Genomic DNA, 26,852 nt, shown 5'->3' with positions numbered 1-26,852 from the left:
TTTCTACATTGTAGAATTATAGCGAAGACATCACAACTATGAAATACCACATATGGAATCATGTAGTAACCAAAAAAGTGTTCAACAAATCAAAATATATTATATATTTGAGATTCTTCAAATAGCCACCCTTTGCCTTGATGACAGCTTTGCATACTCTCAACCAGCTTCATGAGGTAGTCACCTGAAATGCATTTCAATTAACAGGTGTGACTTCTTAAAAGTTAATTTGTGGAATTTATTTCCTTCTTAATGCATTTGAGCAAATCAGTTGTGTTGTGACAAGGTAGGGATGGTATACAGAAGATAGCCCTATTTGGTAAAAGACCAAGTGCATATTATGGCAAGAACAGCTCAAATAAGCAAAGAGAAATGACAGTCCATCATTACTTTAAGACATGAATGTCAGTCAATACGGAAAATGTCAAGAACCTTTAAAGTTTCTTCAAGTGCAGTCGCAAAAACCATCAAGCGCTATGATGAAACTGGCTCTCATGAGGACCGCCACAGGAATGGAAGACTCTGAGTTACTTCTGCTGCAGAGGATAAGTTCATTAGAGTTACCAGCCTCAGAAATTGCAGCCCAAATAAATGCTTCACAGAGTTCAAGTAACAGACACATCTCAACATCAACTGTTCAGAGGAGACTGCGTGAATCAGGGCTTCATGGTCGAATTGCTGCAAATTAACCTCTACTAAAGGACATCAATAATAAGAAGAGACTTGCTTGGGCCAAGAAACACGAGCAATGGACATTAGACTGGTGGAAATTTGTCCTTTGGAGTTTTGGTTCCAACCGCCGTGTCTTTGAGAGACGCGGTGTGGGTGAACGGATGATTTCTGCATGTGTATTTCCTACCGTAAAGCATGGAGGAGGAGGTGTTATGGTGTGGGGGTGCTTTGCTGGTGACACTGTCTAGGTTTCTCACCTTCTTTCTTAGGTTTTTGCATTCTTTATCAAACCATTTGTCATTGTTGTTAATTTTCTTAGGTTCTCTGCTTGACATTTTTAGATTTGATAGGGAACCTGAGAGGTCAAATATACTGTTTTTAGGTTTTCTATTGCCAAGTTTACACCTTCACTATTACAGTGAAACGTTTTGTCTAGGAAGTTGTCTAAAAGAGATTGAATTTGTGGTTGCCTAATTGTTTTTTGGTAGGTTTCTACACTAATTTCCTTCCATCTATAGCATGTCTTTAATATTATGCAGTTCCTTTGGCTTTGATGCCTCATGATTGAGTATTGCTCTGTTCAAGTAGACTGTGATTTTGCTGTGATCTGATAGGGGTGTCAATGGGCTGACTGGGAACTCTGAGAGACTCTGGGTTGAGGTCAGGGATAAAGTAATCTACAGTACTACTTCCAAGGGATGAGCTGTAGGTGTACCTCTCTCGCTATGCCTCTCTCTCTCTGTCAATTCAATTCAAAGGGCTTTATTGGCATGGGAAACATATGTTTACATTGCCAAAGCAAGTGAAATGGATAAACAAAAGTGAAATAAACAATAACAAGTGAACAGTAAATATTACACTCACACAAGTTCCAAAATAATAAAGACATTTAAAATGTCATATTATGTCTATATACAGTGTTGTAACGATGTGCAAATAGTTAAAGTAAAAAAGGGAAAATAAATTAACATAAGTATGGGTTGTATTTACAGTAGGGTTGCACGATATTGGAAATAACTGACATTGCGATATTTTGTTCTTCTGCGATATGAAAAAATACAGAATGTATGTATGATCCTCTGGGAAAAATGCAGTTTGCAAACAGCGACTTTTCAGGTGGAAGTCCTCATTAATAAAGTGTACGGTCAGACTTATGTAGGGCTCCGTTGTCCGGCTGGACCACAAGTCCGTTGTTGCTGTATAATATTCCACTTTTGACAGCTCTGTTTCAACTTGTGACTTTCATTTCTCGTACAACTCTGGGATGGCAACTTGAGAAAAATAGTTGCGTGATGGCATTACATACAGCTTGTCAAACGACCGGATCGTGTTTTTAAAACCCTCTTTGGTAACCGTGTTAATTGGTACCATGTCTTTGGCGACGTGAAATGTTATTGAATCTGTGATTTCTCTCTGCCGTTTGGAACCTTTCTCGTATGGTGTAATACTGGCAAAGGCATCCGAAATAGATTTTTGCTTTGGAGGGCATTGAGATGCTTTGCACTCGTCATACGAAGATTTGTGGTGCCGCCTTAAATGATTGAACAAATTGGTCGTATTGCCTCGTGTTGTGGCAACAATTGCAAGGCACTCTTGACAAAGTACCTGTTTTTGGTCAACATCATCCTGTCTGTAGCCGAAATATTTCCATATAATTGACGATGCATTTCTTTTTGCAACCAAATTCTCAATTTCGGTCTTTTTTGCCTGTTCCTCGCTCATCATTTCGTTATGCGCAAGCAGAGCCCGCATGTCAACCACGTGCAGCAACCAAGTCCGAGTTTAAAATAATAATAATAATAAACTGTGTATCCAATAACCCATAAATCGGAGTAAATTACGTTATATCAGACAGATATAATGCTAGTTTAACATTTAAAAAATATATACCGTAATTTTCGGACTATAAGCCGCGCCTTTTTTCCCATTTTTCGACCCTGCGGCTTATATAACGGTGCGGCTAATCTATGGATTTTTACAGCTAACGGCCACTAGAAGACCTCCTAAATCTATGGATTTTACAGGTTACAGTCCAACAACTTTAACTCTATGGGCTCTATGACCGGTCCGCGCCCCCCACCTTTAAGCGGCGGGCTCCAGCAGGAAAAGCTGGAGGCCGGAAAAGAGTGAGACAGGTAGCGCGCAAAAGTAAAAGTGGAACCGAGAGTGGTACGAGAGACAGAATGAGAGACAGAACGAGAGCAAGACAGACAGACATTACGAGAGCGAGACAGTTTGTGCAAAGGAAGTTTTCATGCACAAACCCTCATTATGGAAAACAAACGTAGAAATGCATATGATGCAGCTTTTAAGTTAAAGGCAGTCAATCTGGCTGTCAAAACATCCACGATCATTAACGGGTTCCGAAAGGCTGGACTGCTGCGTGATGAAGAGGAGGACGCCGCCACAGCTGAGGCCCTTCAGAGGCTGTTCGATTCCGACAGTGACGAAGAGGAGTTCGTTGGTTTTGAGAGCGACAACGAAGGAGAGAGGAGAGTGGCTGACGAAGCCACCCTGAGCCTGTTCGTTTCCGACACTGAAGATGAGGACTTTGGTGGTTTTAGTACGCAGGGAGAAGACGGAGATGAGGATTAATGACTTGACTTTTCTGGTTACAGCCGTGTACTGCACCTTAGCCTAAAAGATGAAGACGAGGATTAATGACTTTTCTGGTAGGCTGATATATTTTAAGCAGCCGTGTTGCTGCAACTTTAGGCTTACGCGCTTACTGTCGTGTTACAGGCACTTTATTTTGCACTTTAAAAAACAAAACATTTAATTTAGCCATTGATATTGCCTCGTCAAGCACTGTAAGCTTTGTTTTTTGTTATGGTACTACTGTAGGCTATAATGTAGATAAATATTCAAAGATGTGCACACTTTTTCAAGGTTTTTCAAAAATAACCAAAGATACTCCTGAGTGGCGCAGTGGTCTAAGGCACTGCATCGCAGTGCTAACTGTGCCACTAGAGATCCTGGTTCGAATCCAGGCTCTGTCGCAGCCGGCCGCGACCGGGAGACTCATGGGCGTCGCACAATTGGCCCAGCGTCGTCCAGGGTAGGGGAGGGAATGGCCGGCAGGGATGTAGCTCAGTTGATAGAGCATGGCGTTTGCAACGCCAGGGTTGTGGGTTCGATTCCCACGGGGGGCCAGTATAAAAAAATATGTATTCACTAACTGTAAGTCGCTCTGGATAAGAGCGTCTGCTAAATGACTAAAATGTAAAATGTTAAGTGTTTAAATGATTGTGACGCTATTAACAAATTTAGCTGGGGAACCCCTAGCACTCCCTCAAGGACCACTGCGCTGGGAGCGCACCGTTTAAGTTTGAAAGTTGAAAAGTTTGTGTGTCTGAAACGCTATGTGATACAGTACAGTTTACACAGCACAGTATATGTTATGTAGCTACTATTGCACTAAATGGTAACACTTGAATACGTTATGCAACTTGTTTGTTGAAATGTTAATAAATGGGAGCTTCCTCAAGCAGCCATCTCTTTCCCGACAATCCCCTCTGTGCACGAACCCTTTCATATGGTAATTAAACATTAAAACACCTGCGGCTTATAGTCCAGTGCGGCTTATATATGTACACATCATTCAATATCATTCAATTTAGCTGCTGCGGTTTATAGTGCGGAACATACGGTATATTGTAGACTGATATATGTTTACCTTACTAAATCGCACGTTCTGCGATGTGACTATGGCGGATGCATACATCGCAATGTCGATGCTGAAACGATATATCGTGCAGCCCTAATTTACAGTGGCGTTTGTTCTTCACTGGTTGCCCTTTTCTTGTGGCAACAGGTCACAATTCTTGCTGCTGTGATTGCACACTGTGGTATTTCACCCAATAGATATGGGAGTTTATCAAAATTGGATTTGTTTTCAAATTCTTTGTGGTTCTGTGTAATCTGAGGGAAATATGTGTCTCTAATATGGTCATACATTTGGCAGGAGGTTAGGAAGTGCAGCTCAGTTTCCACCTCATTTTGTGGGCAGTGTGCACATAGCCTGTCTTCTCTTGAGAGACAGGTCTACCTACGGCGACCTTTCTCCGTAGTAAGGCTATGCTCACTGAGTCTGTACATAGTCAAAGTCAGTGGTCAGGTTTTCTGTCACTGTGTACTCTCTGTTTAGGGCCAAATAGCGTTCTAGTTTGCTCAGTTTTTTTGTTAATTCTTTCCAATGTATCAAGTAATTATCTTTTTGTTTTTTCATGATTTGGTTGGGTCTAATTGTGTTGCAGTTCTGGGGCTCTGTGGGGTCTGTTTGTGTTTGTGAACAGAGCCCCAGGACCAGCTTGCTTAGTAGGGACTCTTCTCCAGGTTCAGCTCTCTGTAGGTGATTGCTTTGTTATGGACATTTTGGGAATCACTTCCTTTTAGGTGGTTATAGAATTGAACAGCTCTTTTCTGGATTTTAATCATTAGCGGGTATCAGTCTAATTCTGCCCCGCATGCATTATTTGGTGTTTTATGTTGTACACAGAGGATATTTTGGCAGAATTCTGCATGCAGAGTCTCAATTTGGTGTTTGTCCCATTTTGTGAATTATTGGTTGGTGAGCGGACCCCAGACCTCACAACCATAAAGGGCAATGGGTTCTATAACTGATTCAAGTATTTTTAGCCAGATCCTAATTGATATGTCGAATTTTATGTTCCTCTCTTGCTCCCTATGCCTCTCTCTTGCTATGTCTATGGCTCTCCCCACACTGTCTGGTGGATGGTAACTGGACACAGCCAATTCCACTTTTTTCACAATGAGCACAGAGCCAGAGAAACACTGCAACGATTACCATCAGTCAGTGCTCCAGAGTCCCCTGAAGTGGCTGTGTAATCTACATATTGCCTTGGTGTTTCATCTCACTCCCTGCTTCTCATTTATCATCTGAAAGATGTCATTTATTGTGCCGATTAAGGCGCTTGGTTAATTTCATTGGCTTGCGCCACTCCTGTCCGATTGAGCCAGATGTTAGAGGTGCTAATAGGTTGTTCTTCCTCCTCCTTCCCCCTCAGGGTAACATCATGCGCGGTACCGAGATGAGAGGGCGAAGGAGCATGTGAAAAGATGTCCCTAAACACTGCTAAAAGTAAGCTCCCCCACTGCTTCCTTACAGGAGGTGGTCAATACACACCTGTACATACAATACTTTAATCAGACATTTAACCCCTGTCTCTTCATTTGTGGTAGTTGTACATTACATGAAAAACATGGGATAGTTTCGTTATCTTCTGTTTTCTTTACTTTTCTTTGTATAGAAGGTTTACAGTATTTGTACAACTCTAGCCCGGTACAGTTCCATTCTTTCAATTCGCTCAACTTTTGGTAGATGTAGTGTTACACAATAACATCCTTGTGTTATACAGTTGAAGTTGGAAGGTTACATACACTTAGGTTGGAGTCATTAAAATTCGTTTTTCAACCACTCCACAAATTTCTTGTTAACAAACTATAGTTTTGGTAAGTCGGTTAGGATATCTACTTTGTGCATGACACAAGTCATTTTTCCAACAATTGTTTACAGACAGATTATTTCACTTATAATTCACTGTATCACAATTCCAGTGGGTCAGAAGTTTCATACACTAATTTGACTGTGCCTTTAAACAGCTTGGAAAATTCCAGAAAATAATGTCATGTCTTTAGAAGCTTCTGATAGGCTAATTGACATCATTTGAGTCAATTGGAGGTGTACCTGTGGATGTATTTCAAGGCCTACCTTCAAACTCAGTGCCTCTTTGCTTGACATCATGGGGAAATCTAAAGAAATCAGCCAAGACCCCAGGAAAAAAAATTGTAGACCTCCACAAGTCTGGTTCATCCTTGGGAGCAATTTCCAAACGCCTGAAGGTACCACGTTCATCTGTACAAACAATAGTACGCAAGTATAAACACCATTTGCAAACCACGGTTTGCAACTGCACATGGGGACAAAGATTGTACTTTTTGGAGAAATGTCCTCTGGTCTGATGAAACAAAAATAGAACTGTTTGGCCATAATTACCATCGTTATGTTTGGAGGAAAAAGGGAGATGCTTGCAAGCAGAAGAACACCATCCCAACCGTGAAGCACGGGGGTGGCAGCATCATGCTGTGGGGGTGCTTTGCTGCAGGAGGGACTGGTGCACTTCACAAAATAGATGGCTTCATGAGGAAGGAAAATTATGTGAATATATTGAAGCAACATCTCAAGACATCAGTCAGGAAGTTAAAGCTTGGTCACAAATGGGTCTTCCAAATGGACAATGACCCCAAGCATACTTCCAAAGTTGTGCCAAAATGGCATAAGGACAAAAAAGTCAAGGTATTGGAGTGGCCATCACAAAGCCCGGACCTCAATCCTATGGAAAATTTGTGGGCAGAACTGAAAAAGTTGTGCGAGCAAGGAGGCCTACAAACCTGACTCAGTTACACCAACTCTGTCAGGAGGAATGGGCCAAAATTCACTCAACTTATTGTGGGAAGCTTGTGGAAGGCTACCCGAAACGTTTTATCCAAGTTACACAATTTAAAGGCAATGCTACCAAATACTAATTGAGTGTATGTAAACTTCTGACCTGCTGGGAATGTGATGAAAGAAATAAAAGCTGAAATAAATAATTCTCTCTACTATTATTCTAACATTTCACGTTCTTAAAATAAAGTGGTGATCCTAACTGACCTAAGACAGGGACTTTTTACTAGGATTAAATGTCAGGAAATGTGATAAACTGAGTTTAAATGTATTTCGCTAAGGTGTATGTAAACTTCCGACTTCAACTGTAGCTCTCACATACTGTGTTGTCCACAAAAACAACGAAAACGTGAAGTCCTATGGGCTATACACACAACAAGCTAAACAGGAACACAAACAAGATCCCACAACTAAGGTAGGCAACCAGGCTACCTAAGTATGATCCCCAATCAGAGACAACGAGCGACAGCTGCCTCTGATTGGGAATCACACCCGGCCAAACATAGAAATACAAAACTAGATCTAAACATAGATATACAATACATAGATCTCAACTGAAACTCACACCCTGACCCAACCAACAAGAGTTCTCTAGCTCAGGGCGTGACAGTACCCCCCCCCCCCCCCCTCCGGGCGTGACGACCTCTGCCTCTCCGTTGCACCCCTGGTCTGGTCTGGAACTTGGTGTGATGCTTCCCCTCTCCTTCCTCCCACGATGCACCAAGCCCTGTCTGGACCCTGGTGTGGGAGGCCCCGAACCTGGAGAGGGGCTGACGTCTGGGCCTGATTGGCAATCCTCCCGCGATGCACCAAGCCCTATCTGGACCCTGGTGTGGGAGGCCCCGACCCTGGAGAGGGGCTGACGTCTGGGCCTGGAGTGGAGCCGCTGACCGGAGCTGAACTGGACCCCGGTGGAGCGGACTGCTCTGGCTCCGGAGTGGAATGCTGACCGGAGCTGGACTAGACCCCAGTGGAGCGGACTGCTCTGGCTCCGGAGTGGAGCCGCTGACCGGAGCTGGACTGGGCACCGGTGGAGCGGACTGCTCTGGCTCCAGAGTGGAGCCGCTGACCGGAGCTGAACTGGACCCAGGTGGAGCGGACTGCTCTGGCTCCGGAGTGGAGCAGTTGACGGGAGCTGGACTGGGAACACGCACTACTGGTTTGGTGCGGGGAGCAGGTACGGACCGTACCTGACTGGATACGCAGACCACTGGTTTGGAGCGGGGAGCAGGTACGGGGCGTACCGGGCTGGCGACAGGCACAACTGATTTGGTGCGAGGAGCTGGCACAGGCCGTACCGGGCTGTGGAGGCGCACTGGTGGTCTGGAGCATAGAGCTGGCACAACCCGTCCTGGCTGGATGCCCACTTCTGCACGGTATGTGCGTGGCGTTAGCACAGGACGCACTGGGCTGTGAACGCGCACTGGAGACACAGTACGTAGAAACGGCGCAGGATATGCTGGACCGAGGAGGCGTACTGGAGACCAGGAGCGTTGAGCCGGCACAACCCGTCCTGGCTGGATGCCCATTTTCGCATGGCACGTGCGTGGCGCTAGCACAGGACGCACTTGACTGTGCAGGCGCACTGGCGACACAGTACGTATCTCCGCATAACACGGAGCCTGCACGGTCACACGCTTCTTAGCGTGAATACGGGGAGTTGGCTCTGCTCTGAACCCTGGCTCCGCCAACCACCCCGTGTGCCCCCCCCCCCCCAATTTTTATTAATTTATTGGGGCTGCTTCGTGACCGAGTCCTTTTAAGTCACCGTTTCTCCTCCCTTGCTGCCTCTGTCTGCTCCCAAGGAAGGTGATCCATCCCAGCCTGGATCGATCTCTTCCCATGTCCATGATCCCTTACCATTTAATATCTCCTCCCAAGTCCATGATCTCTGCTCCTCCTGAGCACGCTGCTTGGTCCTTGTTTGGTGGGATCTTCTGTCACGTTCGTTGAGAGACGGGTCAGACCAAGGTGCAGCGTGGTATGCGTACATGTTTATTAATAAGAATAAACACTTCACAAAAACAACGAAAACGTGAAGTCCTTTGGGCTATACACACAACAAGCCAAACAGGAACACAAACAAGATCCCACAACTAAGATAGGCAACCAGGCTACCTAAGTATGATCCCCAATCAGAGACGACGAGCGAAAGCTGCCTCTGATTGGGAATCACACCCGGCCAAACATAGAAATACAAAACTAGATCTAAACATAGATATACAATACATAGATCTCAACTGAAACTCACACCCTGACCAAACAAACAAGAGTTCTCTAGCACAGGGCGTGACAGCATATGAAACCCCTAAATAAGATCTGGTGAAACCAATTACCTTCAGAAGTCACATAATTAGTTAAATAAAGTCCACCTGTGTGCATTCTAAGTGTCACATGATCTCAGTATATATACACCTGTTTTGAAAGGCCCCCTAGTCTGCAACACCACTAAGCAAGGGGCACCACCAAGCAAGCGGCACCATGAAGACCAAGGAGCTCTCCAAACAGGTCAGGGACAAAGTTGTGGAGCAGTACAGATCAGGGTTGGGTTATAAAAAAATATCCGAAACTTTGAACATCCCACGGAGCACCATTCAATCCCATTATTAAAAAATTGAAAGAATATGGCACCACAACAAACCTGCCAAGAGAGGGCCGCCCACCAAAACTCACGGACCAGGCAAGGAGGGCATTCATCGGAGAGGCAACAAAGAGACCAATGATAACCCTGAAGCAGCTGCAAAGCTCCACAGCGGAGATTGGAGTATCTGTCCATAGGACCACTTTAAGCCGTACATGCCACAGAGCTGGGCTTTACGGAAGTGTGGCCAGAAAAAAAGCAATTGCTTAAAGAAAAAAATAAGCGAACACGTTTGGTGTTCGCCAAAATGAATGTGGGAGACTCCCCAAACATATGGAAGAAGGTACTCTGGTCAGATGAGACTAGAATTCAGCTTTTTGGCCATCAAGGAAAACGCTACAGTGGGGAAAAAAAGTATTTAGTCAGCCACCAATTGTGCAAGTTCTCCCACTTAAAAAGATCAGAGAGGCCTGTCATTTTCATCATAGGTACACGTCAACTATGACAGAGAAAATTAGATTTTTTTCTCTCCAGAAAATCACATTGTAGGATTTTTTTATGAATTAATTTGCAAATTATGGTGGAAAATAAGTATTTGGTCACCTACAAACAAGCAAGATTTCTGGCTCTCACAGACCTGTAACTTCTTCTTTAAGATGTCCTCCACTCGTTACCTGTATTAATGGCACCTGTTTGAACTTGTTATCAGTATAAAAGACACCTGTCCACAACCTCAAACAGTCACACTCCAAACTCCACTATGGCCAAGACCAAAGAGCTGTCAAAGGACACCAGAAACAAAATTGTAGACCTGCACCAGGCTGGGAAGACTGAATCTGCAATAGGTAAGCAGCTTGGTTTGAAGAAATCAACTGTGGGAGCAATTATTAGGAAATGGAAGACATACAAGACCACTGATAATCTCCCTCGATCTGGGGCTCCACGCAAGATCTCACCCCGTGGGGTCAAAATGATCACAAGAACGGTGAGCAAAAATCCCAGAACCACACAGGGGGACCTAGTGAATGACCTGCAGAGAGCTGGGACCAAAGTAACAAAGCCTACCATCAGTAACACACTACGCCGCCAGGGACTCAAATCCTGCAGTGCCAGACGTGTCCCCCTGCTTAAGCCAGTACATGTCCAGGCCCATCTGAAGTTTGCTAGAGTGCATTTGGATGATCCAGAAGAGGATTGGGAGAATGTCATATGGTCAGATGAAACCAAAATATAACTTTTTGGTAAAAACTCAACTCGTTGTGTTTGGAGGACAAAGAATGCTGAGTTGCATCCAAAGAACACCATACCTACTGTGAAGCATGGGGGTGGAAACATCATGCTTTGGGGCTGTTTTTCTGCAAAGGGACCAGGACGACTGATCCGTGTAAAGGAAAGAATGAATGGGGCCATATATCGTGAGATTTTGAGTGAAAACCTCCTTCCATCAGCAAGGGCATTGAAGATGAAACGTGGCTGGGTCTTTCAGCATGACAATGATCCCAAACACACCGCCCGGGCAACGAAGGAGTGGCTTCGTAAGAAGCATTTCAAGGTCCTGGAGTGGCCTAGCCAGTCTCCAGATCTCAACCCCATAGAAAATCTTTGGAGGGAGTTGAAAGTCCGTGTTGCCCAGCGACAGCCCCAAAACATCACTGCTCTAGAGGAGATCTGCATGGAGGAATGGGCCAAAATACCAGCAACAGTGTGTGAAAACCTTGTGAAGACTTACAGAAAACATTTGACCTGTGTCATTGCCAACAAAGGGTATATAACAAAGTATTGAGAAACTTTTGTTATTGACCAAATACTTATTTTCCACCATAATTTGCAAATAAATGCATTAAAAATCCGACAATGTGATTTTCTTGATTTTTTTTCTCTCATTTTGTCTGTCATAGTTCACGTGTACCTATGATGAAAATTACAGGCCTCTCTCATCTTTTTAAGTGGGAGAACTTGCACAATTGGTGGCTGACTAAATACTTTTTTTCCCCACTGTATGTCTGGCGCAAACCCAACACCTCTCATCACCCCGAGAACACCATCACCACAGTGAAGCATGGTGGTTGCAGCATCATGCTGTGGGGATGTTTTTAATCGGCAGGGACTGGGAAACTCGTCAGAATTGAAGGAATGATGAATGGCACTAAATACAGGGAAATTCTTGAGGGAAACCTGTTTCAGTCTTCCAGAGAATTGAGACTGGGACGGAGGTTCACCTTCCAGCAGGACAATGACCCTAAGCATACTGCTAAAGCAACACTTGAGTGGTTTAAGGGGAAACATTTAAATGTCTTGGAATGGCCTTGTCAAAGCCCAGACCTCAATCCAACTGAGAATCTGTGATATGACTTAAAGATTGCTGTACACCAGTGGAACCCATCCAACTTGAAGGAGCTGGAGCAGTTTTGCCTTGAAGAATGGGAAAAATTCCCAGTGGCTAGATGTGCCAAGCTTATAGAGACATACCCCAAGAGACCTGCAGCTGTAATTGCTGCAAAAGGTGGCTCTACAAAGTATTGACTTTGGGGGGGTGAATAGTTATGCACTCTCAAGTTTTCTGTTTTTTTGTTTCACAATAAAACATATTTTTCATCTTCAAAGTGGTAGGCATGTTGTGTAAATCAAATGATACAGGCCCCCCAAAAATCAATTTTAATTCCAGGTTGTAAGGCAACAAAATAGGAAAAATACCAAGGGGGGTGAATACTTTCGCAAGCCACTCTACTATAAGACACATTCCAAGCCTGTCATGTATAATCCAGATGTTCCTGGATGTGTTATGATGATCATACAGAAACACACTGCTTGGCGCTGCCTTGATCTGGCCTTCTAATTTTCTCTTCATTTTAGCTTTGACAGAATACACTGGCCTTGCCTTCAGAGCCGGGTGCTTGCTTTAGTCATTTACACCTTTTTCTGCCCAGCTCATTTCAGTTTGATCATAGCTGCTGTATTGAAAATGAAAAGCCAGTCCAAGGTTTCTCTGGCTCAGTTAATGGCAGTACCAGAAAGCAGATTCAGCTCGATGGAGACCGTGTTTAGTTTGGCACTAAATGTTTGCCTTTACGTATAAGTAGCCTTTTGTATTCCTGGAACAAACGTGTGGGAAGTATGTGTTTGAGCTGGAGGATTGCCCTCCCTCCCCCCTCCCTCCCTCCCAAGCCCCTATACATGTAGACCACTGTCTGGGCTGGGGAGTGTTTATCTACCAGACTAGAGAATGGTTATGGTCATTGACATGTTGCTGGTGTAGAGGTAGAGGGGACTTTTGTTCGGCAGAGTTGTTTGATATGGGAACTGATAGTTCTAGGGGCTGCTTTTTTGTTTGTTTGTTTACTGCTCAATTAATAGCACTCCTCCGTTCCACTCCAGTGGATGTTATGTTAGTGATACTGTAGGAAGTGAAAATCTGTCTGCCTGCCTGCAGATTGGATCTCATGCAATCTCATGCCATAATTAAAATAGGATTTTACCACAGGCTATACAAGAAAAGCAATATGATGGTTTCTAATTTATTGCATGTGGTTGTTCTCTCTCCCTCTCCAGCATGGTGCTTTAGACTGTTCGCTGTTGTTCTGTTCATAGTCTCCTACTACTGCTCCCACGTTATCCTCCAGAGGTAAGGCTTCTCCTGCTCGGCCCTCAGCCCTCAGCCCTGGTCTACTGCCTGGAAGCTCCCTCTCTGTGGAGTGGCAGGCAGAGCAATCACACAGATGCTCATCTATGCTTTACTAAAAGAGAAACCTTGAAATAAGGCCTGCTGCTGAGTCACAACATGTTGACAACCCACTCCATTCACCTAGCCTAGCATCTGTTCTACCCACAGCTTTAAGTGGGTAAATGGCAGTCAATTTAGGGCTTCAATAGATACCCACACAGTCACTGGGCATTTGAGTGTTTAAAAAGTCAGCAGTTTCTGTTCCAACTGTGGTGATTTGTGTGCTTGTCTTTCAGCTATGGAGGCACCAGCAAGTCTCCTACAACTCCGAGCAAGTCACTGTGCGGCGGCTGGCTAAAGCAGAAGTGGGAGAGCCTCCATTTTAAGTGAGTAATGGAGTGTCTGTCTTTAAAACGAGGAGGGTGGGGATGATGGGTTTCAGTCTAACTAATTTCTTCCAATGCTTTTACTGGAATGTGAGGTGCCAGCTTCTTTGGAAATTGGGGGCTGTTTTCACCCAGTCACCAGTAAAATTCAGCATTTTTTTGTAAGTAGGAACAATTTTATCATGAAAGGAAATAATTTTCTACCCAAAGACTCAGTAAAGTACATTTTCTGGAACAATCGTTTAAGTTGAAACTGCTGATGGATCGTCATTGAAAACAGACCCCTAAGAGCAAGTCTGTTTTTAAAGGAGCTTTCGATTCAAACAATTCAACTTTTTCAGGAGGACAATGGACAAATCTATTTCTCTGGCTTGCTGAGTACCTTTGTCCAGGACACTTCTTCTATTTATTTTTACTCTATGCTATTATCAATTTATTCAACTGGGTATGTACTGGAGCTGTTCTGTTTGTGTGCCCTGCTCAAGGGTGCAACAGTGATATGCTCCATCTGTGTTCTCCTGGCCCAGCAACCTTGGGGTCAGCCATTTGTTTCTCTAACCACTAGACGATGCAGTTCAGTTGGCCTCCTCAGCTCAGTTCAGACAGGACCTGTAAAATATAGAGATCAACAACGCTACATTTTCTCACTGTTTACCAACTGATTGTGATTCATATGATGAGAATGTCATTTTTCACATGGAGTCTCAGTACTGTATAGTGCATTCGGAAAGTATTCAGACCCCTTCACTTTTTCCACATTTTGTTACGTTACAGCCTTATTCTAAAAATGGATTACATCTACACACAATACCCCATAATGACAAAGCGAGGCACAGATCTGGGGAAGGGTACAAAAACAATTCTGCAGCATTGAAGGTCCCCAAGAACACAGTGGCCTGCATCATTCTTAAATGGAAGAAGTTTGGAACCACCAAGACTCTTCCTAGAGCTGGCCGCCCGGCCAAACTGAGCAATCGGGGGGAGAAGGGCCTTGGTCAGGGAGGTGACCAAGAACCCGATGGTCACTCTGACAGAGCTCCAGAGTTCCTCTGTTGAGATGGGAGAACCTTCCAGAAGGACAACCATCTCTGCAGCACTCCACCAATCAGGCCTTTATGTTAGAGTGGCCAGACGGAAGCCACACCTCAGTAAAAGGCACATGACAGCCCGCTTGGAGTTTTCCAAAAGGCACCTAAAGTGGTTTCAGACCATGAGAAACAAGAGTGTCTTGTCTGCTGAAACCAAGATTGAACTCTTTGGCCTGAATGCCAAGCGCCATGTCTGAAGGAAACCAGGCACCGCTCATCACCTGGCCAATACCATCCCTACGGTGAAGCATGGTGTTGGCAGCATCATGCTGTGGGGATGTTTTTCAGCGGCAGGGACTGGGAGAGGGAAAGATGAACCGAGCATAGTACAGAGAGATCCTTGATGAAAACCTGCTCCAGAGGGCTCAGGACTGCAGAGTGGGGTGAGGGTTCAACTTCCAACAGGACAACGACCCTAAGCACACAGCCAAGACAACACAGGAGTGGCTTTGGGACAAGTCTCTGAATGTCCTTGAGTGGCCCAGCCAGAGCCCGGATTTGAACCTGATCAAACATCTCTGGAGAGACCTGAAATAGCCTGTGCAGCGACGCTCCCCATCCAACCTAACAGAGCTTGAGAGGATCTGCAGGGAAGAATGGGAGAAACTCCCCAAATACAGGCGTGCCATGCTTGTAGCGTCATACCCAAGAAGACTCGAGGCTGTATTTGCTGCCAAAGGTGCTTCAACAAAGTACTGATATTTCAGTTTTTTATTTTTAATACATTTGCTAATGAATTCTAAAAACCTGTTTTTTGCTTTGTCATTATGTGGTATTGTGTGTAGATTGATGAGGATAAAAAAACAATTAATCCATTTTAGAATGAGGCTGTAGCGTAACAAAATGTGGGAAAAGTGCAGGGTTCTGAATACTTTCCCAATGCACTGGAACTTATTATTTTCTTCTTCTTCTTGGCAGGAAAAATGCCAACAGTTGATTTTATGCAGGGGCATGCTTGCTGAATGACATCATGTAAACACATTACTTTTTGAGAGGGGAAACATTTATTGAAATCGGCTTTGCGTATAATGAATATGATTTCTCTGCCTAATAGACATGGGGATTGATTACACTGAACTATGAGAAGGAATTACGGCTAAGGTCGTATACTTTATATCCCCATGCCATTGGCAGTATGGAATATTTTGTAGGAACTGTACAGTATATTCTTGCGTATTTCCGGGTTGTAATGTGAATTATTTTCTCCCCTGTTTATAATACAGTATTAGCAGACAAACACAGCTCTTCTTCAAACTGGATGATTTCTTCTGGCGACAGCATCAGTCCACATTAGCGTTACCCTACGGTATTAAAGGAAGTGGTATGTTCTCTCATTTCATTGTGTAATTGCTTTGTTTCCTCTCTTTCCCACAAAGCCTTTAATGGAACATGTTTATGAAATTGCATTTCATTCTAATTACGCTTTTATTCAAAAAAGGTAAGGATGCCACCAAGTGTTCTCACTATCTTTGATAAACATCGATATTCAATGTTTTTTCCAAAATGTTGTCTCAAGACTTACTTAACCAAATTGATCCACATGGACCAAAGCGGGTTTGTTAAAAAGCGTTTTTCCTCGGATGTCCTCTGTCGACTATTACATATCTTAGATGCTTCATCAGAAACAACAGCTCCTTGGGCTGTATTATCTCTCGATGCAGAAAAAGCTTTTGATAGACTAGAATGATCATATCTCTGGTCTGTCTTGGAACATACAGTGGGGGAAAAAAGTATTTAGTCAGCCACCAATTGTGCAAGTTCTCCCACTTAAAAAGATGAGAGAGGCCTGTAATTTTCATCATAGGTACACGTCAACTATGACAGACAAATTTAGTTTTTTTCTCTCCAGAAAATCACATTGTAGGATTTTTTATGAATTTATTTGCAAATTATGGTGGAAAATAAGTATTTGGTCACCTACAAACAAGCAAGATTTCTGGCTCTCACAGACCTGTAACTTCTTCTTTAAGAGGCTCCTCTGTCCTCCACTCGTTACCTGTATTAATGGCACCTGTTTGAACTTGTTATCAGTATAAAAGACACCTGTCCACAACCTCAAACAGTCACACTCCAAACTCCACTATGGCCAAGACCAAAGAGCTGTCAAAGGACACCAGAAACAAAATTGTAGACCTGCACCAGGCTGGGAAGACTGAATCTGCAATAGGTAAGCAGCTTGGTTTGAAGAAATCAACTGTGGGAGCAATTATTAGGTAAATGGAAGACATACAAGACCACTGATAATCTCCCTCGATCTGGGGCTCCACGCAAGATTTCACCCCGTGGGGTCAAAATGATCACAAGAACGGTGAGCAAAAATCCCAGAACCACACGAGGGGACCTAGTGTATGACCTGCAGAGAGCTGGGACCAAAGTAACAAAGCCTACCATCAGTAACACACTACGCCAACAGGGACTCAAATCCTGCAGTGCCAGACGTGTCCCCCTGCTTAAGCCAGTACATGTCCAGGCCCGTCTGAAGTTTGCTAGAGTGCATTTGGATGATCCAGAAGAGGATTGGGAGAATGTCATATGGTCAGATGAAACCAAAATAGAACTTTTTGGTAAAAACTCAACTCGTCGTGTTTGGAGGACAAAGAATGCTGAGTTGCATCCAAAGAACACCATACCTACTGTGAAGCATGGGGGTGGAAACATCATGCTTTGGGGCTGTTTTTCTGCAAAGGGACCAGGACGACTGATCCGTGTAAAGGAAAGAATGAATGGGGCCATGTATCATGAGATTTTGAGTGAAAACCTCCTTCCATCAGCAAGGGCATTGAAGATGAAACGTGGCTGGGTCTTTCAGCATGACAATGATCCCAAACACACCGCCCGGGCAACGAAGGAGTGGCTTCGTAAGAAGCATTTAAAGGTCCTGGAGTGGCCTAGCCAGTCTCCAGATCTCAACCCCATAGAAAATATTTGGAGGGAGTTGAAAGTCCGTGTTGCCCAGCGACAGCCCCAAAACATCACTGCTCTAGAGGAGATCTGCATGGAGGAATGGGCCAAAATACCAGCAACAGTGTGTGAAAACCTTGTGAAGACTTACAGAAAACGTTTGACCTGTGTCATTGCCAACAAAGAGTATATAACAAAGTATTGAGAAACTTTTGTTATTGACCAAATACTTATTTTCCACCATAATTTGCAAATAAATTCATTAAAAATCCTACAATTGGTGGCTGACTAAATACTTTTTTTCTCCACTGTATAGGAATTGGCTCCAATCACATTAATATTATTAATATACTGTAATACTGTTTACTGCTGTAAAAGTCACCACTGTTCCCCTGCTATAAAGTAATGCTTGCTCTTTGGGGTTTTAGGCTGGGTATCTGTATAGCACTTTGTGATAACTGCTGATGGAAAAAGGGCTTTATAAAATACATTTGATTGAGAAGCATTATGGAGTCAATGTCCACTAGGTTTATGCTCCCTTTCCAGAAAACATGTGTGACATGTGTTGAGTTTACAACTAGTTAGTTGGAAACAGTACTGGGTCATTGGTCCTCTCAATATGGACTTCTCTATGTGAAAACAAACTGTCCTCAGCATCTACAGTAAATCCAAGTGATCACACCTTTTTTAATCCCTCTCTCTTTTCCAGAGTTACTGCTGCTGAAGGTTTTAGCCGTTATTGCCAATTACAAAATGCCAGCCAGCATTGATAGGTAAGTGTGATGAGTGTTTCTTAGCCACATTAGCAATGCTGCTAACCTCTGGTGTGTCGTATGAACCACTTTATTTCTTACAATAATTGTTACGATTGCAAAGAACCACCGATGGCTGATATGTGTCTGAGAGCAATATAAAAAAATAACTCTCCAAAATGTATTGTAGTGTAAATGCTGTGTTAACATAATGACTCATTGTCCCAGTGGTGTGTGTTTAATGGGTGGACTACTGTGCCACAAGGAAGCTGCCTTACTTCATTAACTTCATTAACTTAATGTCAAGCAAGAATGCCAAATGTCAAATCAAGCAGTGTGACCAGTCACTATTACAATGGCAGTGTTGGAAAATGTACTGTAGTGTGCAGTTACAGCCACCCCTCTGAAAGTGGTCTTGAACTCTAAAAGGATAGTATAGGCAATACTAAAGTAAATGGATTGTAATAATAGGAAGCAGTGAATTATACTGAACTTAATTTATTTTGTTTTATTTCCTCAGTCTAGACTGCAGAACGTGTGCAGTCATAGGAAATGGGTTTGCCATTAAAAACAGCTCCTTGGGGGGCGTCATCAACGAGTACGATGTGGTGATCCGGTAAGTATAAAGCCTAATGGTTCCGTCCTGTTTTCTACCACAAAAATCTTCATTAAGTCCATCCTCCCTCCTCTTCTGTTGAACTGTTGCTACGACTCACCACTTCTGTTTTATTTCTCAGATCTATCTGATGCACTACGTTTGATGATGGACTATTTCCACATTGACCCAATGATGTTCCTGCACAATGAATGGTGTTCCTAATCAATATCAGTATATAGAGTGCATTATATTGCAGACAGTACAGTCAAGAGCCATATCATTTGATATCTAAATATGGCTCAGAGTACATTCTATAACTGCAATAGCATTTAGCCAGTCCCCCAATGCCCTTTTCCATAGCAATTCCCGTAATCCAGTACAAAACAAAATATTTTCTATGATGCATTGTCCTCAAAAGAGGGATAGTCTAATTCGTATTGCCCATGAAAGCATAATGCAGTCAATGGGCTGTACCATAATGGCCAGCTCAGACTGGTGACCTTGCTTTAATGCCTTTCTCTATGCAATCAGTCAACTGTTGGGTTAACTCAGTCTCTTAAAAGGGGGATTTGGTCTACCCTGCAGAAAAACACCCCAGCGTCCTCTTCAAATCAGATTTATAGCCTTTGAATGAACACATGCATTTTTGGTTTTTATAAGCCTCTTACCAACAGCCCAGGCAATTTTGCCTGGTCATATCCAGGGTTAGGTCATATCCAGGCACAATGCACTCTGTTCTGCTCTGCTCTGCTCTGTTCTGTTTTGTTCTGTTCTGCTCTGCTTTGTTCTGCTTTGTTCTGTTCTGCTTTGTTCTGTTCTGTTCTGCTTTATTCTGCTCTGCTCTGTTCTGTTCTGCTTTGATCTGCTCTGTTCTGCTCTGCTCTGTTCTGCTCTGTTCTGCTTTTTTTCTGTTCTGCTCTGCTCTGTTCTGTTATGCTTTGTTCTGCTCTGTTCTGCTCTGCTCTGTTCTGCTTTGTTTTGTTCTGCTCTGCTCTGTTATGCTTTGTTCTGCTCTGCTTTGTTCTGCTCTGCTCTGTTCTGCTCTGTTCTGTTTTGCTCTGTTCTGCTTTGTTCTGTTCTGCTCTGCTCTGTTCTGCTTTGTTCTGTTTTGCTTTGTTGTGCTCTGCTTTGTTCTGCTCTGTTCTGCTTTGTTTTGTTCTGCTCTGCTTTGTTCTGCTCTGCTCTGTTCTGTTTTGCTCTGTTCTGCTCTGTTCTGCTTTGTTCTGCTCTGCTTTGTTCTGCTCTGCTTTGTTCGGCTCTGCTCTGTTCTGTTTTGCTCTGTTCTGCTTTGTTCTGCTTTGTTCTGTTTTGCTTTGTTCTGCTCTGCTTTGTTCTGTTCTGTTCTGCTCTGTTCTGCTTTGTTCTGCTCTGCTTTGTTCTGCTCTGTTCTGTTTTGCTCTGTTCTGCTCTGTTCTGCTCTGCTTTGTTCTGCTCTGCTTTGTTCGGCTCTGCTCTGTTCTGTTTTGCTCTGTTCTGCTTTGTTCTGCTTTGTTCTGTTTTGCTTTGTTCTGCTCTGCTTTGTTCTGTTCTGTTCTGCTCTTTCTGCTTTGTTCTGCTCTGCTTTGTTCTGCTCTGCTCTGTTTTGCTCTGTTCTGTTCTGTTCTGCTCTGTTCTGTTCTGCTTTGCTCTGTTCTGCTCTGCTCTGTTCTGCTTCGTTCTGCTACATTCTGCTCTATTCTGTTCTGCTTTGTTCTGTTCTGCTTTGCTCTGCTCTGCTCTGTTCTGCTTTGCTCTGTTCTGCTCAGCTCTTACTTCTCCCATTCTCAGAAGCTAATCTCACAGGCAGAGGAAATTGAGTTAATTGACATTTGGTGCTCTGTTCTCCTACCAAGCCTGATGTTCCCCACGCTTGCATTAGGCTGGAGAAATCTTAAAATGCCAGACACAATTAGAGCAATCCTGTATTAAAGTATGAAATCCTAAACACTAGAAACTAGACAGGGGTTTTCACCCCTGTTCATGTTTTGATACATGGTTTGATACATACTACAGTGCATTCTGTTACATAAGAGGGAGGGTAGAACAGTTCTCAACTTAAAATGCTATCACTCAGAGTATGAAGGTCACTTGAACTGTAGTAAATTTCACCAGCCATGGTGTGAGTGATATGCTTGTCACACAAGGCTACTTGAGCTGCGACTGTTAAGGTGGCAACGGTAGAATTAACTTAGCAACACCTACATGCTATTTTTGTCCAGTGTAGCACTGTTACTTGGCAACCCTTTTAATGGCTTTTTATTCAAAATTGATACACACAATCCAACAAATTTACATAGGTGCAGGATACAAGGAACGTCATGGGGAAAGAGGATAAATAAGCCTCACTAAGAAAAACCCTTTGTGGTTGGAATGTTGCTATTTACACTACAGGAACCGTGTGCTGGTATTTTTACTCTGTTTAATGACTATTTTTATAGAAGTGAATGGCTAAGGTTTCTCTTTCTCTGTGTCCGTGTGCAGGCTGAATGACGCCCCTGTCAGAGGTTATGAGGACGATGTGGGGAACAAGACCACTATGCGTCTCTTCTACCCCGAGTCGGCCTACTACAACCCCAGCATGCACAACGACCCCGACACCCTCATGGTCCTAGTGCCTTTCAAACAGCAGGACCTCCGCTGGCTCAAAGAGATCCTGTACGACGAGAAGAGGGTACCTCAATTTTAGCTGCTTCCCTGGTACTTGCAATCCATCCGCGAAGTGACAGAATGTACAGTATCAATGGCAGCCTTGCCAAACCTACTTGAAAATGCAACTGTAGTCTCAGCAGCCCCAACACCCCCACTCTCTGGTTTAGCTCAGGCTGCTATGGTCGCTATTAGCACGATTAGGAACAGGGTCGTTACTCCTTCATTGCCCTGAGAAACTGAGGAGAATAAGACTTAAACAGGGCCTCAATTGTGTAGACACGGGCTCTGTGTACGCACTCACTAATCAACACACCTTTTCCCTCCCTGTGTGTGTGTGTGTGTGTGTGTTTGCGTGTGTGTGTGTGTGGCCCTGTGTGTGTGTGTGTCAGGTGAGGAAAGGTTTCTGGAAGCCCCCTCCACAGATCTGGCTGGGCAGGACAAGTCACATCCGGGTGCTGGACCCTCACTTCCTGTATGGGACGGCCAGCAGTCTGCTACAAATCCCCCTTCACCCAAAGAGCAAACAGGTAAGGGACCAGCTCAGTTTACTCCTAGCCACTTGGGGAACCAGGAAATGGGAAGAAAATAAATCCATGTGAAGTGGACTTGAATAAGACTGCAGTACTCGAAAAGGTGCAATATTTTATTAGCGACAGCACTTAAAAGTGAATATAATTTAGCTGTAAATGATTTAGCTAACAGGCTTTTTGACTTGGGAGGTCAAGAGTGGTGTTTGTACCACATAACTACACAAATGTACATTTTGCTCCTCTTGCCATTTCGTCAAACTCATTACAAGATAAGTCCTTAATGTTTTCTAGGCCTCTCAGTACATCCTTAGGAAATAATTGGTTGTTGAACAGGGGCCAGTGTTCTGTGCTGTCTGTATACATTTCTACCAGCTGCAGTTTGGAAAGGAGAAGGTCAGTTCCAAATGCTCTACTGATTACCCAGAAATGGATGAGCAAGAAAAAACGATACTGCAGGGAATTCCACAAAATAACAGTGGAACATATGCAGAATGGAACAACAGAACTAATGGAATCAAGAAAAATGATTGCGGAATAGAATATTGTGACGGATGACATTTGAATAGTAAGCCATTGAGCTGTTTTCTGTTCACAAATTGGAGTACAATTGTCTGTTTGGCTGAGGAATTCTGGGTTTTGAAATACATGATACATTGATTTGAACTATAACTAATGTGGAATTATGTTTTCATTGGCCAAGAGGTCCATCTGCCAAGAGGGCTTGTTCAGTGCATGGTGGAGCTGTCTTTGAGATGGAACAAAGCCAGGTTTAGTTTGGTTTAGTTTGTTCCCCCAGCGAGCCTCTGTGTCAGAGACTGAGACTGTGCACTCTTTGGACTGCTGAAACGCAAACACAACTGGCCGGTGTCTGTGCCGAGGGAACAGTGGGAAAGAAGGGGTCCTGCAGGCGATCAACGGGGCAGCCTGACCAAAGCCCTCCTCCTCCATCTGCGTGGCCCTACAGGCCAGATGAGCTCAACCCTGGCTGGCTGGCTCCTGGCTGGATGGGTGTCATGCCGAGCACTCGGCCCTGGCCCCTTTCTCCTCTCCCCTCTCTCTCCTCTCCTCTCCCCTCTCTCTCCTCTCCCCCCTCTCTCTCCTCTCCCCTGTCTCTTTCCTGGGTCAGCCAGCTGCCAGCGTGAGTCTGAGCGGGCCTCTCTCACCCCTCCCTGTGGGTGCCATGTTGGCAGTCATCCACATGCCCTGTGAGAAGGCGGCAGCAGCAGCAGGCAGTCCCCCTGGTACAATACAGAGGCTGACTGAGATGAGGAAGGCTAGAGGGCTAACTAATGCCCCTGCCAGTGAGACAGCCCCCACCGCCAACCCACCCCCTTCCAAAACAAAGGTCCGACTCCCACCATTCTGGTCTGGTTGGCGAACAGCAGTGACAATATTCACCCCCCCCCCCCCCCCCCCCCCCCCCCCCCCCCTCACCAAGGCTCCATGGGCCAATGTCCAAACTATGCGAAGCACTACAGAAGTTGGAGCGCTCGGTGACCGACCACATGAGGCTAATGCACACAGAATGTCAGATTTAGCCCAGCCAGGCTCAGGAAAAAAGGCACTTATGCTAAGTGCATTAGGAACCAGGTTTGGAGGAATGTCCCGTACAGTGTGATGAAGAGAGGAGAATCACGGGTTTGAGAACTTGGCTGGTCTGGTCCAGTTTCTCTCTTTTTAGGGCCCGGGGATGGCTGTCCAGGCCAGACAGCATGCTTGTAAAGTCCTGCGGGCCACGCTCACAGATAGATAGACAGACAGACAGATGCATCCTTTTCCCACGCAGGAATCCGACCTGTCTCACCTTGGCCAGGGGAAAGAGATTGAAAGCATGGTACCTATAGGAGGAGCAGACGGACAGTTTTATTCCTGTGTCACAATATTGATGTCATTTAAAAAGTGCCTCACTCAGACATTTACCTTGGAAAGGGTCCTGCACTCAGTATTGGTCTGCCATTTTGAAGGTTTTATGTATTGTTGTTTTATTTTCATTTTATTTAGCTGATTTATACTGCAGACCCCTAGCACCTCAGTAGGGGTCTATTGGAAGGAATTGAGAAAGTAGGGTGGAATAATGTGCCTGAACAAGAAGCTTCCTTGTAAATGGTGGGTAGTTCAATAAACCAATGGTAATGATTACATGGAACAGATAAGGGAGAGTGGTGTAAGTTGTGCCAAAGGCGGTAAGTTGAGTCACCCTTGTTTCTACGAAACCATACACAATTAATCATTTGACCAAATATTTAGGAAGAGGTCATAATTTCAGTACAAACTGTTTGTTAGGTGTTAAGCCTGTGTTAAAATATGCTTAAGCCTGTGTTAAAAAGCGGTTGTGGTTGTGTAGAATTGTGTTTTGGAAATAAAATAGTTTTAGAAAGGAAGTGGTAGTATTTCATTCAGTACAGAAATGTGTAGGGGGCTTAACTTACTCTGTCCCGCGGCTCATTTTACCCCATACCCGGTATAAGTTGTGCCAAGAGACCACTTTTTTTCAAAACTGTAATGTTTACATGAATTCTGATTATTTCCAGGGATACACAACATCCTGAAATATATGTAGATACCATCTCCTGAGTGGCACAGTGGTCTAAGGCACTGCATCGCAGTGCTAACTGTGCCACTAGAGATCCTGGTTCGAATCCAGGCTCTGTCGCAGCCGGCCGCAACCGGGAGATTAATGGGCGGTGCACAATTGGCCCAGCGTCGTCCAGGGTAGGGAAGGGAATGGCCGGCAGGGATGTAGCTCAGTTGATAGAGCATGGCGTTTGCAACGCCAGGGTTGTGGGTTCGATTCCCACGGGGGGCCAGTATAAAAAAATATATATGTATTCACTGTAAGTCGCTCTGGATAAGAGCGTCTGCTAAATGACTAAAATGTAAATGTAAATATATCTTTGTTAGAAAGAATACTGTATTTCCCTTGATGGGAGTGATGCTGAATGTCAAAAAAGGCTCAACTCACCCCACTGTCCCCTAAAGGACAGAATGGAAAGGCTATTGGAAAGTGAAATAGAGTGGAACATTTGGAAAAGGGGATGTTATTTAACAATTCCCCTCTGTTGCTCCTATGAACATTGGTAATCATTAACACACAGCAATAGCGAAAACAAACCAGGGACACGCCTCACATTTTACTGGAGACAAGTCCAAAGGCCTAATACCATCTCCATTTGTCTAAGTATACATTAGTCTACTAAATGATGTAAATGTAAATGTAATTAAGGGGCACACTGCTCTGTAATATACCAGTCATGCCAACTAATGTACTAAAAGTGCAGAACAATGACTCATGAGTTTTTACAGGTCTCTGCTGCCCCCTAGTGCCTTAAACATAATACTACACGTCTTACGATACTGTAGGTCTCATTGGTTTTGGTTCTCACGCCTACAGAAACCAGTACACCCCACTACAGGGATCCTAGCCGTGTTCGTGGCACTCAACTACTGTGATGTGGTCCACATAGCTGGGTTTGGATATCCAGCGTCCAAAAACCAGAAGCATCCTATACACTACTATGGATATGACACCATGAAATCCATGAAGGTGAGTGTGCATGGGAGTTTACTCAACTCCCATGACAGATATCAACAATCTCAGTGTTATACGCCATGCTAGTAGATTTTTCAGTACAGTGTGATGTTATGTTTAGGCTCTGCTTTCGTTCTGTTCCAGGATTCCTACCATGACCTTACCCACGAAGCAGAAGCCTTAAAAAAACTTGAGGATTCGGGCGCTATCCTGTACTTACACCCTCACTCCTGACACACATACACACGTGGACACAGTCCAGAAACAGCCTCTATCCCTTACCTCCTAGGAACTTCATCAAAATCTGCAAGGAATTTTCACTGCACTAATACCTATTTTTCTTCAGATCTACACACATGCCTAGATGGTAGAGGCTAGCGGGTGTTTTATGGACTGGGCTACACACAGGTGTCAGTTGTGGACTTGAAGCGTCTCGGCTGAAAATACGGTCCATACAGTCCAAACATCATACTCACTCATTGAGCCAATCTTAATTCACCTCATTCTTATTGAAAATAACAAAATAATTTCTTATTTTAATTAACTTAATTTTTTTTAGATCTTTGTCTTTGAAATGGTAGCACTGGATATTTTATTGTATGTAATATTTTTTATAAAATTAAATCTAAATGAAAATATCACTCTGTTCAGTTTACAATTTCTTAGCAAAGACTGATATTTCTTCTGTGCCATGGTCAGACATTTTTCCAAATGTTTTCATAATTTATTGATGTTGTTTTTTTAGTTTGGAATAGTTTAGTCTGTTATGAGACATACACTGAGTGTACAAAACATTATGAACACCTGCTCTTTCCATGACAGACTGACCAGGTGAATCCATGTGAAAGGTATGATCCCTTATTGATGTCACTTGTTAAATCCACTTCAGTGTAGATGAAGGGGAGGAGACAGGTAAAAGAAGGATGTTTAAGCATTGAGACAATTGAGACATAGATTGTGTATGTGTGTCATTCAGAGGGTGAATGGGCAAGACAAAATGTTTAAGTGCCTTTGAACGGGGTATTGTCGTAGGTGCCAGATGCACTGGTTTGTGTCAAGA

At 43.9% G+C, this 26,852-nt stretch overlaps 1 protein-coding gene across 1 annotated transcript in view; it reads left to right on the top strand.

Annotated features, from left to right (window-relative positions):
* The window catches only part of LOC311106019 (CMP-N-acetylneuraminate-beta-galactosamide-alpha-2,3-sialyltransferase 4-like), a 52,244-nt gene extending 25,811 nt beyond the window's left edge, over positions 1 to 26,433 (top strand). Inside the window, exons 2-11 of the mRNA XM_084148288.1 lie at positions 5,700 to 5,773; positions 13,269 to 13,341; positions 13,677 to 13,766; positions 16,078 to 16,175; positions 18,465 to 18,528; positions 19,028 to 19,123; positions 21,566 to 21,755; positions 22,123 to 22,260; positions 25,655 to 25,807; positions 25,937 to 26,433. Of these exons, the coding sequence (XP_084004414.1) occupies positions 5,752 to 5,773; positions 13,269 to 13,341; positions 13,677 to 13,766; positions 16,078 to 16,175; positions 18,465 to 18,528; positions 19,028 to 19,123; positions 21,566 to 21,755; positions 22,123 to 22,260; positions 25,655 to 25,807; positions 25,937 to 26,026 (1,014 nt within the window). The 5' untranslated portion in view covers positions 5,700 to 5,751 and the 3' untranslated portion in view covers positions 26,027 to 26,433. The remainder of the gene's footprint in view (positions 1 to 5,699; positions 5,774 to 13,268; positions 13,342 to 13,676; positions 13,767 to 16,077; positions 16,176 to 18,464; positions 18,529 to 19,027; positions 19,124 to 21,565; positions 21,756 to 22,122; positions 22,261 to 25,654; positions 25,808 to 25,936) is intronic.
* The last annotated feature ends 419 nt before the right edge of the window (positions 26,434 to 26,852 follow it).

The sequence above is a fragment of the Coregonus lavaretus genome (genome assembly GCF_964263955.1).
Source record: "Coregonus lavaretus genome assembly, chromosome: 30".
Lineage (NCBI taxonomy): Eukaryota > Metazoa > Chordata > Actinopteri > Salmoniformes > Salmonidae > Coregonus > Coregonus lavaretus.
The sequence above is the reverse complement of the archived record's forward strand: the minus strand, read 5'-3'. Positions and strand labels throughout refer to the sequence as shown.